Source organism: Amaranthus tricolor, chromosome 4, assembly GCF_026212465.1.
Source record: "Amaranthus tricolor cultivar Red isolate AtriRed21 chromosome 4, ASM2621246v1, whole genome shotgun sequence".
Taxonomy (NCBI): Eukaryota; Viridiplantae; Streptophyta; class Magnoliopsida; order Caryophyllales; family Amaranthaceae; genus Amaranthus; species Amaranthus tricolor.
In genome coordinates, this window is record NC_080050.1 from 21,074,132 (window position 1) to 21,088,917 (window position 14,786).

At 35.1% G+C, this 14,786-nt stretch overlaps 1 protein-coding gene across 1 annotated transcript; it reads right to left on the reverse strand.

Annotated features, from left to right (window-relative positions):
• Positions 1-1,756: 1,756 nt before the first annotated feature.
• On the reverse strand, positions 1,757-13,087 carry LOC130809892 (putative 1-phosphatidylinositol-3-phosphate 5-kinase FAB1D). The gene is made up of 13 exons (XM_057675745.1): positions 12,895-13,087; positions 11,907-12,152; positions 11,794-11,827; positions 11,150-11,653; positions 10,638-10,788; positions 10,183-10,524; positions 7,432-8,388; positions 6,275-6,597; positions 5,864-5,990; positions 5,594-5,749; positions 3,309-5,003; positions 2,936-3,202; positions 1,757-2,712 (listed from the first exon to the last, which is right to left on the reverse strand). Exons 2-13 carry the CDS (start codon positions 12,103-12,105, stop codon positions 2,365-2,367), a joined length of 5,103 nt encoding a protein of 1,700 aa, XP_057531728.1. The 5' UTR covers positions 12,106-12,152; positions 12,895-13,087; the 3' UTR covers positions 1,757-2,364.
• Between the last annotated feature and the right edge of the window lie 1,699 nt (positions 13,088-14,786).

Genomic DNA, 14,786 nt, shown 5'->3' on the forward strand with positions numbered 1-14,786 from the left:
AAGTGAAATGCCACTATGCACTTGGGATTGGTCATCCTTGGTACTCTTAGTACAATTATTGACTTAAACAGAAAATTTGAAAAAAATAAGATTATTTAACAACTTAATTCCAAAAATAAGCTCCGTGAAAACTTATTTTCCAAAATAAGCGTCCGTACATCCAAGCCTAGCCTCGGAAAGAGTCGCTGTTAGTAACAGCAAAAGTGAAAAAAAAAATTAAAAGCCCAAAGTCGCTGTTAGTAACAGCGACTTAAAAAAAAAAAAATTTCCAAATATTTTCCTGGGCCAAAACTCACATAATAGCAAGCCCAAAGCCCATTCACTTTAACCTTCAAACAATTATCTAATATTAGATGAACTAACTATATAAACTTGTTATTGTTTGATTAATCTTTCGATGTGGGACTGTGGGTTTTTCCTTTCAATTCCCTACCCTCCCTTGCCCTATCGATATCCAAATGAGGAAATGCAATTCGTTCATTGCCCCCCATTTCCTCCTATTGAATACGTGTTTAATTGATCTCCGTGAGCAGTGCATATTGATTGTCAATAATGGAGGGTTGCCAAACAAGGAAGACAAGTGGTTGTAGGAATTGGATTTTTGAGTTCATTTGTATTTGGTAATGTTGAAGTGAGTGCTAGCAGCCTAACAGAAGTTAATTACAGTATATGTGCTCACTCTTTTTATGTTTGTGCAATATTAGATTGTATTTTTTGTTTTTGAAACTTCTATGATCATTTAAAGTCTTTCATCTCCCGTTTGATGCTTCTTTTTGTTTATTGCCTGTTGCGTGCATTGAGCTCTGTTTATCGAAGAAAGCTAGAACAAAAATCTCATGAAAGCTGTAATCTGAGCTAATTGAATCATTTTCAGATGAGCTCATTGCCAATGCTGCCCATATTGCTACCCCAGGCAAGAGTATCCTTGCTGCTGACGAGTCAACTGGAACCATTGGAAAGCGTTTTGCTAGCATCAACGTTGAGAATGTAGAGCCTAACAGGAGGGCTCTTCGTGAGCTTCTCTTCACCACTCCCGGTGCTCTTCAGTACCTCAGTGGGGTAATCCTCTTTGAGGAAACTCTACCAGAAAACCGCCTCAGGTAATTTTTGGTTTCATTTATTTTGATGTGTTCCAGAAAACAGTCCCACATCGAAAGATTAATCAAACAATAACAAGTTTTTAATGTTAGTTCATCTGATATTAGATAACTGTTTGAAGGTTAAAGTGAATGGGTTTTGGGCTTGCTGTTATGTGAGTCTTGGCCTAGGAAAATATTTGGAAATTTTTTTTTTAAGTCGCTGTTAGTAACAGCGACTTTGGGCTTTAAAATTTTTTTTTAAGTCGCTGTTACTAACAACAACTTTGGGCTTTTATTTTTTTTTTCACTTTCGCTGTTACTAACAGCGATTCTTCCCGAGGCTAGGCTTGGATGTACGGACGCTTATTTTGAAAAATAAGTTTTCACGGAGCTTATTTTTGAAATTAAGTTGTTAAATAATCTTATTTTTTTCAAATTTTCACTTAAACATCGCCCAGAATAAATATCTAGGCCTTCTAACATGTGTTACTCGTGTAATTTTTTTTATTTAAAATGGTCTTACAGTAAGAAAAGCTAAAGTTTACTACAAGTTTCTCAACAACTCTCCTCAAACACCCTCACAACCCATTCTTAATCCCTTTGCACTAACCTGACTAATGTTCCTTAATTGTATGCGATCCTAGACATGAATAATTTGATGCTAGAAGGAGGTTCAATCATTCTTTTATAAAAAAACTTTATAAGAATTTCCACCAAGATAACCAACAACCATACAGAAGCTAAAAGCCAAAAATTTGAAAGAATAATACTCATTTTCTTTCTTTATCCCTTTCCTTTCCTTCTCTCCTGATTTTCTATTCAAACATAGCGTAAATGTAAATGGGGCTCATTAATGCCGACCTTTGTTGATCAAGACGATCAAGAAGTAGAATAGCATCGACAGAATCATCATCTAATGCGCATCCTTTGCTTTCTGGGTTTTGGTTTTCAAAACATACATATCTTTCCATTGTTTGGTGATTAGCTTATGGCAAAAACCACAAAGTGTACAATGTGTTTACAGCAGCTTTAGTCTTATCAATATTCAATACATTCTTAATACAAAAATTATCATTTTGTATATATAGCTCAACTTGCACACAGTTGGACTAATCCAAACATAACATTCGCCCAGTTTCTGCTAAATAATCGCAGTCTAACCAGGTGTTATGTTCAGTAACAGTAGCAATCTATTTACAGTATAGGTTTTCCACTGTCAAAAAGAAACCCAAAAAAAAAAGGATTCAGTTGAGAATAATAATTATGAAAAGAATAATGTATTCAACTAATCTTGAGCTTGAACATCCTCGCTTTTCTCCGACTTTACAATAATCAAAGAATCAGGAACTTTGTTTTCACAAAGCCTGCAAGGGTTGGATGATCTCTGGGAACACCAATGATCTGGGACAGTTAAGAAATGAGTGTCCATAAACTTCCTGAACCTCTTCTTATACTCCTGTGGCGAAATGATGGTTGGAGAGACATTCTTCGGAACAACAAGGGATGATTTCACCCATGTCTCAAATTGCTTGTCCCAGGTGTATTGTCTCAGATAATCTATAATCCCACATACCAGTTCACGGCGTTCCCTATCAACCCCCACTAGTAAGGAATAATCCATGACTCCGATATCCTACCATGAATGTAAGATGGATTGATTAAATTCAAAAGAAAGAGCAGTGACAGACATAATAAGTTCCAACAAGATATATACAACTTTTTGTTCATTTCATTAAACATATGTGATATCATGGTTTGTTACCAAGCAGAGCAGTGACAAATAAAAAGCATGTTTTGATAACAGGCAAAGCAGACAGTGATAGATAAGAGAATTCTGCTTCCAAGTAAGAACTTACTTTGAGAAATGTTGTGTCATTCCAAACAGCTCGTTGTAGGAGTCTCTTAGCTTTCTGGCCGACATATAAAGGAGATGAATTCATGTCATTGACAAAGTTCTGATCCAATAAAACATCCCCTGCACCATCAGCAGCTGCAGTGAAACGAGCATGCAATGCACCCTTCAGATCATACTGCCGCGTAATGTTCCTGCCAAATGAAAGATTCTCCTGAACCATGAGATCGTGTTTTGTCTCTTTACCACTCTTGGGATTTCTAATAGTAACCTGCAGGTGAGTTTATGAAAACATGTCCATACTAACATCAGGAAAAACAATAGATTACAACAGAAAAGTGATAATTGCAAAATGTACAGAGATATTGATGGGAAACCTGATATATTCCAAGAATCTTTGCGAGGCAAGTTTGATTACCAGAGTCAACAGATCCTGTCATGTGCTCAAAATATGCAGGGGCAAACTTCATGAATGAATCAAATTCAGTCTTCTTTATTTCCTTAACAATAAGCCTATCATCAAGTGTTTTAGCAAAGACAGACTTGCTCTTCCCACCTTTAGCATCCCAAATCTTACAGCGACTAAGGGAAGCTATATAATCAAGTTCTGATGGGCAACATCTACTACGAAGACTGCGGAATTCATTGGGAAACATGACAACTACTGAATATTTTCCTTTTGGATATTTTTCAACACCCAAAGTAACCTCATTGTAGACTCGCCCGTAGGAAACCTGAGAGTCCAATCGATTCAAGCCATCAAAGCTGGCAAGGTGAGCTTCAGTAAAAGTCATACTTGACGAAGAATGAATAAAATCTGGATCAACAGATTTGCTCAATGGCCAAGGCTCTGATGCAGCACGTTTCAGGGTAACGTTTTCATCGTCATCTAATGCGGGATGGGTTGAAGCATCCATTAGGGCCAATGCACAAGCAACTGAGGTTGAAATTTCACCATCGAAATCAGACAAAATGAAGTCACCATCTTTGAGAGGCATGTGAAGCCTCGAACCCTCTTCAATGATCACTTTAGAGACTGTAGGCAAGAAGTCAGGAGAGTGAAGTAGCTCAAATTTGGGTAAATGACCAAATCTAGACGGGCGACCTTCAAGAAGATCCTCCATGCATTCCTCTCGAGTTTGTGCAAATGGATTCCACCATAGCGAGTCTACTTCCACCACAGGAGTGCCGAGTCTTTCAGGCACTTCTCCATCAGCGGAGCAACTACTTGTTTCCTCTCCTACCTGAATCGATATGCTCCTATCTTCCGACAGATGCTCAGAATCCGAAATATTGTCTTGTTGAGTAGTCTCATCCTCAGAATGAAGGTGGGAAGGAAGGTTTATTATTCCATTTGGTTTTAGAGCCAACGAAACACTTGGGACTGAATCACATGAAGGTAAACCCGGGGTTGTGTCTTTGCCAGTGGTTAGTTTTCTCAAGACTTGCTCTCCATGTCCTACAATGATTCCTTTATTTAGAGATTCCTTTGCTGAAAGACTTTCTGTTTCAGCAACCATCTCAATTTTAACCTCCCCATCATTAACGTTCTCAGAACTTTGGTCACCACTATGTAAAGTAACTTCTTTTCTCTCAATCATTACACTGTGACAAGCATCTTCAGAACTTTGAACGAATTCTTCAGCACCCGCATTGTATGAACCAGTTCGTCTTTCCTTCACCATAGTAGTGGCTGCTTTTGCCTCATTACTACGGTCATTTACTGAATCCACAAGTTCTTGCTTTTCCTTATCAACAATTTTTTGTGTCACCTCGTCCTCTTTTCCTGATCTTCGCACCGCTGAATGCATTCTCTCCAACGTTTCTTCAGCTGTTTTCAACCCTTCAGCTTCTTCTCCTGAACTTCCCTGTTCCTTCAAATCCATTTCCCTCGCTGCAATTTCATCCATGGAAGACACAGTAGACTGGAGAACGGTGGAGTAAGAAGAAAGTAGCGACTGCAAACGTCGGTCCCATACACAAGCTTCGAGGAGAATTTCCCAGCGTAGGCGATTCAAGCTCAGAAGCTTATAGACAGAATCATTCGAATCATTCTTGCTCTTGAAGTTCTCCTGGTTTAACCATTATATAGAAAGATCAATAAGATAACCAGTGTAGTTTGGGATGCACCATATTTACTTATATGACTGCATCCCAGAGAGCCAAAAATAAAAGAGACGGTAATGTTTCTTTGTAGAACTACAAGTACACCCACATTTGTCCCCCATTCACCCCAAACTAAATGAAGTACTGGAACTACTGAAGTTGTCACATTTCAGTCAAAAATTCCAAAGGGGACCACAAAAACATAACATGAGAAAAGTAAAAAAGAATTGAAGACCGATGCCATACTATTTCTTGTGAGTTTCACAAGTATCTCTAAGTGCCATTCACAAGCTACACTTGCAGTCGTTCACTACTACAAGCAAAGGTTACAACACCATATATCTTCCAAACACTTAAAAGACTGTTTACAAAATCCCAACACTTCCAGCAACGCAAAAATTTAAGTGCCAAAGTGAAAAGCAGGAATAGAGAAATTAATAAATACTGCAAAAGTAAATTAGCAGCTACTTGCAAGGAACGCTCACAAGCATAGAAAACTTAGATTCTATTTAAGTTACTTCAAAATTTTAAGTGCCAAAGTGAAAAGCAAGCTTACTTCAAATTCAAATCTTTCCAGTCTTAGCATGTCTAGAATGTCAGGAAAACCTTTAGTATGAGAGTTAAGAACCAATTTCCAGTCAGAAAACTTGGATTCTATTTTCTTCAGGTATTTCTCCAGCTCATTAAAAAGCACCAGTCCTGTAGTGTACACCTGTGAGAAGGAAAGTTAAACTTACAATTTTGTACAGCTGCAATCATTTAGAACCTTTCTTTAATACTGAAAAGGAAAACTAGGGAAAACCCTTTCAAAAAAAGGAAAACATACATTCCTAATTTCAGGTTGGAGCCAGCCTTTCTCAATTGAACTATTGAATTCCAATTTATGGGCTGGCACAGAAACGTTGTATATTGCAACACGGGAATATTGAAACATAGCCACCGTGGAGCCAAATCTGCAAGTAAGGCAATGTTTCTGGTTATGAAGAATATTTGATGAATACAATTACAGTCAAAGAGGAACAGAGGCATGTGAGCACTAGTACCAAGATAGAAGCTGCATTTCCACAATTAAAAATAGGACTCAAAGTATGGTATTATATATTAATTAGTTTGAGCAGATTTTAAAATGATTGAATTTTATTCACTGAGTTCTTGCTCACTAAATATCACTGGAAAAACTAGACTTAAGAGATGGAAAATAAGCAGGCATATAAAATCTATAGGCCAGGGTTTATACCCAAAAAAGTAGAGGAAGTCTTTCTGAAAGCAATGCCCACAGTTAGCAAGCCTATTAAATGATGAATGACTTGAAAAGCTAAGCTCCAAAAACTTTCCAAATGACAAACCACGTGCACCAGTAGATATTAACACCCTTTTTGTTGCCTTCTCCTTATCAGGCTCACATTTACTACAACGACTCCACATCCAAAGTTTCCCTTCAGGTTCTCTAGGCAGTCGCTTTTCAAGTCGTTTGACTCTAATAGTGAGTTGCTTACTGTGATGAGCATAGTAATAATAATGAGCTTCCGGAAGTTGACCACAGGCTTCACATTTAAGAGCCTAAAAAGCCAAATAAAAAATATATTAAGATTCAACTTCAAATATACATTGTTTTACACATTTTAGAAGAGGGAGCAAGTTGCAGAAGTAAAGGAACATAAAATCAGATTCGAACACGTCAACAAGACATAATATCACTAGACTACAAAACCTCGAAAGTCGAATCCAATGTTACATGAAAAGAAATTCGGTTCAATGCAGAAATGAAATAAGAAACGTTAGCTTTGTGCTTTGAAAACTTAGGAAATAAGATAGGGCCATAGAGTTGTCCATATACATTGATCATAAGTAAGAAATATAATTATAACACTAATCATAAATCAAAAGTATTGTTTCACTAAATAGAACATAATATAACCATATGAGTAAACGAAAAAACACATCTAAAGACAAGTTTTCCCATATTGATGCAAACAAGAAATGTTACTTTAGTGCTTTAAATTGCGTTTTTGTAACATATTAGTACGAACAGTTCAAAACGTGATACAGGCATCGTTTCGCATTTCACGTTTCAATGATCGAAATACATAAAATCACTCAATTAAACTAACACAATAAGCTTTTACAGTCCATATTATGGAAACAAAGGTGCTTTCTCTTCACCTGTAAAAATTAACTATTCAGGACTAATGAAGAGCAACTAGGATTGACTAGATTTAACCCGGACTAACCAGGGTTGACCAGTGGTGATAAGTATAACTACAAATTATAAGCTACAACAAGGAGAACAATAAGTTTTGATGAGTTAGAGAGGTTAGAACAAAAAAAGGAAACAGAACACACCCTTAATCCAAAGAACATCAGCTTCCAGAAATATTACTGCACAAAGATTACCTGATTGAAAAGATTATCCCTTAAGAACTTTCCAAGAGGAACATCAAAATTTTTGTAGAATTTGATTTGTGAAAAATGGCTTTGCTCGCAAATTGTCCCTTTCAAAGCATTTCGGCTAGATTTCAAAATCAAGATGCTCTCTGAATCCAAAACACTACATATTTCATCCTTAGTTCCGATGCTCTCTTCAACATCATCTGCAGGTCCTTTTTCTTCCCCATCAGCTGCAGAAGTGGACATGGCCTGGGAATCATCAGAACTTGATTTTTCTTCTTTGTCTTTGTTCTCTGCCCCCATCTCACAGCTATCAGCAGACTCTTCAGAGGGTGAAACGAGAACAGAGACCTCAGACTGAATTTCAGGATCCCTCCCTTTCAAGTCAATGTACGTAGACATGTTGTCATAAGTATCTGGGGAGACAATGGATACTTTTTCCATGACCCGAGAGAATGACCTTGATGCAGCAGAAAGAGTTGTCATATAAGGATCACAACAAACTCTAGATGAATTATCTGCCTCCAACTGCATACTGTCGGACACATTGTCAGGAAAAACAGTGAGAGAAGTAATCTCAGCATCTTTGGCAGGGCAGCTTGCAACATGATTGGAGTCTTCCTGTTGAAGCCCATGGGATATGGGAGTAACTTGGGCAGTGGATTCTGGCACATAAGACTCCTGAATACCACCATCAGAGATGGGGATCTCGTCTGCCAGAGAATTAACTATATCAGGCTCTTCACTATGAACAATACCAGAAATTCCACAGGCAACAGATTTTGACGGTAATTTAGTAGATGAGATATCAGCTGCTTTCCCATATGTAATAGTGGAAAACATAGCTTTCTGATCCACAAGAAAGGAAGTTTCTAGGAGGAAATGATAAGCCATTACAACAGCACATTGCACTACACACTTAATCTTCTTCAATTCTTCAGCGTGAGAACCTTTCAGCAGAATCTGTGCCACGAGACTATGTCAGACAATGATCAGGAGTAAAAGCAAACCCTCAATCTAAAAAGCACAGCAGCTTTAACTATTAAAAATGTTAAAATAAAAAAGCCATTGGATAAAGTCTCTAGAGCATTGGAGCACACTAAGCTAGAAGTTCTCACATTCTTACAGTCATGAAATCAATGCAGGAATAGTGATTGCTCTACAATGAGAAATATGCACCAAGCAACAACAGTAATGAGAACTGATTACAACAATATCAATTCTTACTAATTATTCCTATATTATCTTTCCACATTAAACCTTCCAAGGCGAAATTATTCTGATGACAAATACAGTGTAGGAACATGGAAGAATCTCTCTTCAAAAGTACTAGAAGAAGAGAAGTGATCAAAGATAAGGGGTAAACCCCATTTGATGGTAACCTAAGCAAGGTAAGGAGTACGGACTAAGACCTGTATGGTTTCCAATAGTTATAGGATTTTGGAGTAGCATAACTTGAAGTAGCACATGAAAAGAGGTCAAGCAAACAAACAAGGATAAGGTGATCAAGCAAAGAATTACTACATCAAGCAAAGAATTCACTCTAGTGTCTTTCAAATTTTAATTGAATTTAATTGTGCCTTTGCAATTGCTTCTACAATACCATGTTACATTAAAGTTAATTTATTTTAGTGCTTTAGAAACAATTACCACTGGTACATTAAAGTTAACATTTCTGATCAAGTTCAAGCCATCTTAGAGCTCTTCTCAAAACAGATTTCTTTTAGAGTCTTTTAGATCAAACTTTCTCCTGATCAGAAGTAACCAAAAATATATGCCCTCCAATCTTAACCTCATTATAGAAAAGAAAAGAACATTCTGACTGGTTATCTTCAAGTGCAAAAACAAGACCACTTCACATTGTAAGGGTTTTCAAATCCACTGAACCCGAATTACATACATTGTAAAGGTGTAAAAGACTGTGTTTTAGGGCGCTTCAAGCGATATTTCACGATTTAGACCAAAATTAGGCAGTACGACAAACACATCACCCTTGGTATACCGCATCACTGTACCGTAATCACAACCATTACCACATTTTTTCACAATGGTTACTTAATATCTATCCCTTTCATGTGTAACACCACACAATTCACCTTTATATTTCTCCCTTTTCCATCATTGTGTTACTATCATGCAACAATGTGCTTCCACATATTTACTAATACTAAATGTTAATGCGTTCCATGTGACACATTTTTTTAAGTTGTCAAATTTGTGCACCCTATCCATTATATGGGGTGCCACTTATTTGGGTAGTCAATCCACAATACATATCATCCATTGCTAATGCTCTAAGGGCACACATCTAGACCTTGCCCTAGGTGAAAACGAGAAACATGATAGTTGATGTTAGAGAGGTAACACAAATCAAAAAGAGAAAATACTTACAAAAATATTCAACGATATGATAGTATTGGACACAAAAACATGTTAAAGAATGCAAAATGATATTCGATAGCTCCTACATGATCATACCAACTAGAAGACTAAAGACTCTGAGAACTCCAGAACTCGAGTATTATACTCCGTTCTGAGCTTCTTAATTCATTGCATGGGTGTAAGGAAGAAACACCTCTCTAGGTACCTAGAGAGAGAGCTATAAGTACAACACCAGAGAATCTACTCACTCACCCAGAACTAGTTCAGCTCATACTCTGGGAACTCCAACGATAACAAAATCCTGAAGACCAATGAAAGCACAAACAACCATATACAGAACAGTACAGAAGAGTAGCAGAAAAAACTTGGACTTACTGTACAACCAAGACGTGTCGGACATCCCTCCAGAAACATCAAAGTTTTAGATGGCTTTTTGCCACCTTCACCAACAATAGCATGCTCCTCCACAAACTTCTCAAAATAAAGGGAATCACAATGTCTCAGCTTCGGATTTAATGCATTGTCACATGACAATATAGGTGAGCCAGTGCAACGAGCAACCCTTTCCAATCGGTTAAGTTTCATATCAAGGACAAGGGTGATTCCCATTTGGAGGATCTTTTCCATGACAGCACGAGAAGCAGATTTCTCCACCAAAATAACATTTGGTTGACATGCTTGCAAATTCTGAATTAGATCATCCCAATTGTCTTTATCCTGTAAAAAAAATAACTAGTATCAAAATTACTGGGACAGATTGATTCCTGACAATCTGCAATTTACTTCTGAAATCACTAATTAAAAATTATAGCTATCAATCCATAATGTACCTCTGAAATCATTGAACTAAATGATGATAGCCCGGAAGATCCTGATGGACCCAGCATTCCTTGAATCAGTAACAATTTAGGATTCTTGTAATTGGTTGTCATATGTTTGTGGGCAGCATGCTTCTTGAAGACCAAACCTTTAACTAATCGACTGCAAAACATATGAACACAAAGTCAAAATGACAGATGCAACTCTTCTCACTATTAAGATGTATAGCATAAAGTATCTCAGTATATTTAGAATGCATCATACATCGATCAAAATTTAAAAAAAATTAATTGAGATGAATTAGACAATACGTTAGAAGCTAAAATTATGGCCTCTTGAAAAGACATCTCCCACTTTAGAGCACAAACTGGGCGAGGAACAACAAGAATGAAGACCATATATTTTACCAACAATTCTTCATAAACAACATGGGATCAATTCATAAAATTATGAAGTCGATGTTCCTATTAACTGAGTAACAATACAGAAAAAATACATAGCAAAACAAGATCAGCCATAATACCTTTCTCCGGGAGATCCAGCAGCAACACATTTGATCTTCACATAACCAGATGGATTCATTGATTTACCCTCAGTGGCGCCAGGCTTCACAAATTTAGCAGCTTGCCATGCCAAATGTGTAACTATATTGACCCAGTTTTCTTCCTTAGCGTCACATATATCTATATTAGCTTTTTTTAGTAGTTGACTCACCAAGTCTTTGAACTTGCCATTCTTTACCTCTTCTCTTGCAATTTGTTTCTCTTTAGATCTTGGCATGGCCCACTCTGAATCATCAGCATCAGCATACTCATCATCATCCTCATCATCTAATATGGTCATGCTATTTTCCTGATCGTCTTTTATATTTTCAGCTTCTGGTGGATCCCAAAATTCATCTTGTTCATAAAAGGTAGGAGCTGGTTCATCTGATTCATCTACTACTTCATCCAAACACACACCACATTCACCATTTGTGTTTCCATCAGCTTGAACACTGTCAAACCCATCATCTTCTTTACTATGCCTAGAAAAATTAAATTACAAAGTCAAGCATCAAGTATATAGAAAATTCATAGTGCTATGAATCTACTAATCTAGAATATCAAAGTCATCCTTAGAAAATAATATGATAACCTATATTCCAAGTCCAAGATAAAAACATACCCTTCATCAAATGGTACATACACAGAATCTTCACCTGAAAAACAGAAAGCATTGATGGGTTATAAAACTACACATAACATACCAATCAAATACACCAAAAGCAAAAATCTTACTTAAAGTTGAAGCAAAGCTTTCGCAACTCGTTAGTGGTGGATTATGCACACTCACTTCAAGAACACTAGAAGAACCATTTCCTCGATCAGGATTCACTGAATGTAATGTTGAACCTACACGCTCTTCCGCACTGAGCCCTAAAAGCTTAGCATCGTTTGGTTCCATTTTCTCATTAGACTTGGGACAAAATTGACACATCTACAACATTTGTCGGTCTAATCCTCAGGCAACTTGTCCGCACCAAACTAGAAGCACACATTTACAACATTCAATTAACTACTTCATTGCAAAAAAAATCTTTACATTACAAATATGGTACGCACAAACATGATGTTCCTAATCTCCTTTTTTTACACTCTCCTCTCCTATAAAACATCCATTACAGAACACGAAGAATTTTCAAACAAAATCTCAAAGATGATGTAACATTCCAAAAAAAATTCATGACAAGATCACTAGAATAAATAAATAACAATTTTCAAGGTTACAATCCATTGCCAGATCAAAAAAATTGTATGATCAAGAGCTGAAAAATCCTTTGATGTGATCTATGTTTTTCTAAACAACTGATTCTAAAGTCTTTTAAAGCAATATAATTTACCAATCAAGAAAAACAAAACATAAATAGAAAAATCTTGAATTAGGTAACAAGTCTTAAGATCGGGATTCAAAAGTCAAACTTAAGCATCTAACCACAGGGGAAAGCCCACAAATCCCCAGTAAAATCCATCAAAAACCCACGAAAAAAATTCCAAGATATCACAATTTCCATTTCTTGGGCCGTAAAAAGGGGAAAAGATTCAAATTAAAATAGATTTTTACTTATGTTAGACGCCATTGATGAAAACAAGCAAAGTAAAGACAAACATGCAAGAATTACACCGAAATCAACGAAAACAATTCATATAAAATTAAAAAAAATTAATAATAAATGCAAATCATAAAAGTAATGTTAACAATAATGGAAAGTGAATTGAGACAACTGACCTCAGAAGTGAGTCAACAAAATTTCAGAGAAACAAAAATTCTATATCTGTGATTCAAAAAAGTAGAGAATTAAGGGAGTGATTTGTTGCAAAACCCGTGAACGAATAAAGAGAGAGAAATAGTAAGAGAGAGAAATTTTGATGAGAAGAGAAGAAGAGAGAGGAATGGAAGGGAGAAGAAGAAAGTGTCAACGAAAAGTGGGTCCCACACTCGTCTTAGTCACCACAGCCAAATTATAAATGTCGACTTACTTTTACTATTACTATAATTTTTATTTATTTTTTTATCATTATTATTAAATGGATTTTGAGTTTTGAATTTTCGACCAAATTATTTATCCACCGCGTTTAATTTTTTTAGTAGTCGTTTTAGAGATCGTCTTTTTAAAATACGAATCTCAAACTCATCTTATTAAATGTTAATGTCTATTTACTATATTTTTAATGCCTAGTTACATTATGATTAATGCGCAATAACCATATCATTATATCTATTTTTAATATCTTAAATATTTACTTATACTATGTTAATACCTACTTGTAATATTTTTGTGTAATGCTTTTTCTTTATTTAGGGAAGGTGTAATTATTTTTGGCTTGAAATTTACGAAAGTGATGATTGTGTTGCATTACAAATAAAAGTGTAATTTTATTTCAAAATAATGCTTAAAATAATAAGAAATTTAAAAACAATTTAGCCATAAATTTTCTACTAAGTTTTCACAAAAACGAAGAAAATAAAATTAATGAGTATGTACACAATTCATAGCAAAATCGATGATGTTTTAAGTAATTTCGTATATAAATAAGAAAAGTTATTTACGTATGTATTTTTATCCCAATTACTTATATTTTCTTTATTTTTATATTAGAAAACCTCAAACTCTATATTTTCCTAGTTTCAAGCAAGATTTATTTAGACTATGGAAAATTACTTTAAAAAATTCCGATTTTTTAGGATTTAATTATAAAACTCCCAACTATGAAATATTATTTAAAAATTTTAAGTTTTAACACTTTTAAATTTTGAAATTCACAGTGACCTTTGACCCATAATTTGGTTTAAGTAACAAATGAGTGGGTCCCAACTGTATTTACTATAACCTCTTTTTGACCTAATGTGTTAACCTTTCATTTATCCTAATTATTTCACGGTATTTACCCCTAATTTGTCCTTCCCTTTTCGGTGACCTCCATTGTTGTTTAGCTTAGAATTTTGCAACGGTATACGACTCAAAATAAGGTATGATTATTTACTCTAATGATGGTTCTTTTTCAATTTACTATAACTTGAAATTATGCAATGACTAAATTTAACATAGGTAGCATGAGATATAGCCAAATTTCACTTAGGTGGCCTGAAGTTTTCATAATTACAAAGTAAATTTAAATGAAAATCTATTTTTGTGAAAAAAAATATTTAAAATTGATTTTTTTTTATTGTTAAATGGGTTTTCTTCATAAATTTTTGTTTAATTTTTCATAAATTCTATTAACTTTTTTCTTGTAAAATTAAAAGTTCAAAAACATTACATGTTATTTTTCATTTTATTTTCTTGTAAAATAAATATTTCAATTGAAAATAAAATGAAAAATAACATGTAATGGTTTTAAACATTTAATTTAAAAGTTAATAGAGTTTATAAAAGATTAAACAAAAAAAATTAAGAAGGAAATCCATTTAACATTTAAAATCATTAATTTTAAAATAATTTTTTTCTAAAAAAATAGATTTTCACTTAATATAGTTATACACCACCTTTTTATAATTATAAAAACTTCAGACCACTTAAGTGAAATTTTACTAAACCTCAGACCAGCTATATGTGAAGTTTACTCTTATATGTGAAGTTTACTCTTATGCAATTTTGTGATAACAATTTTGAATTATCG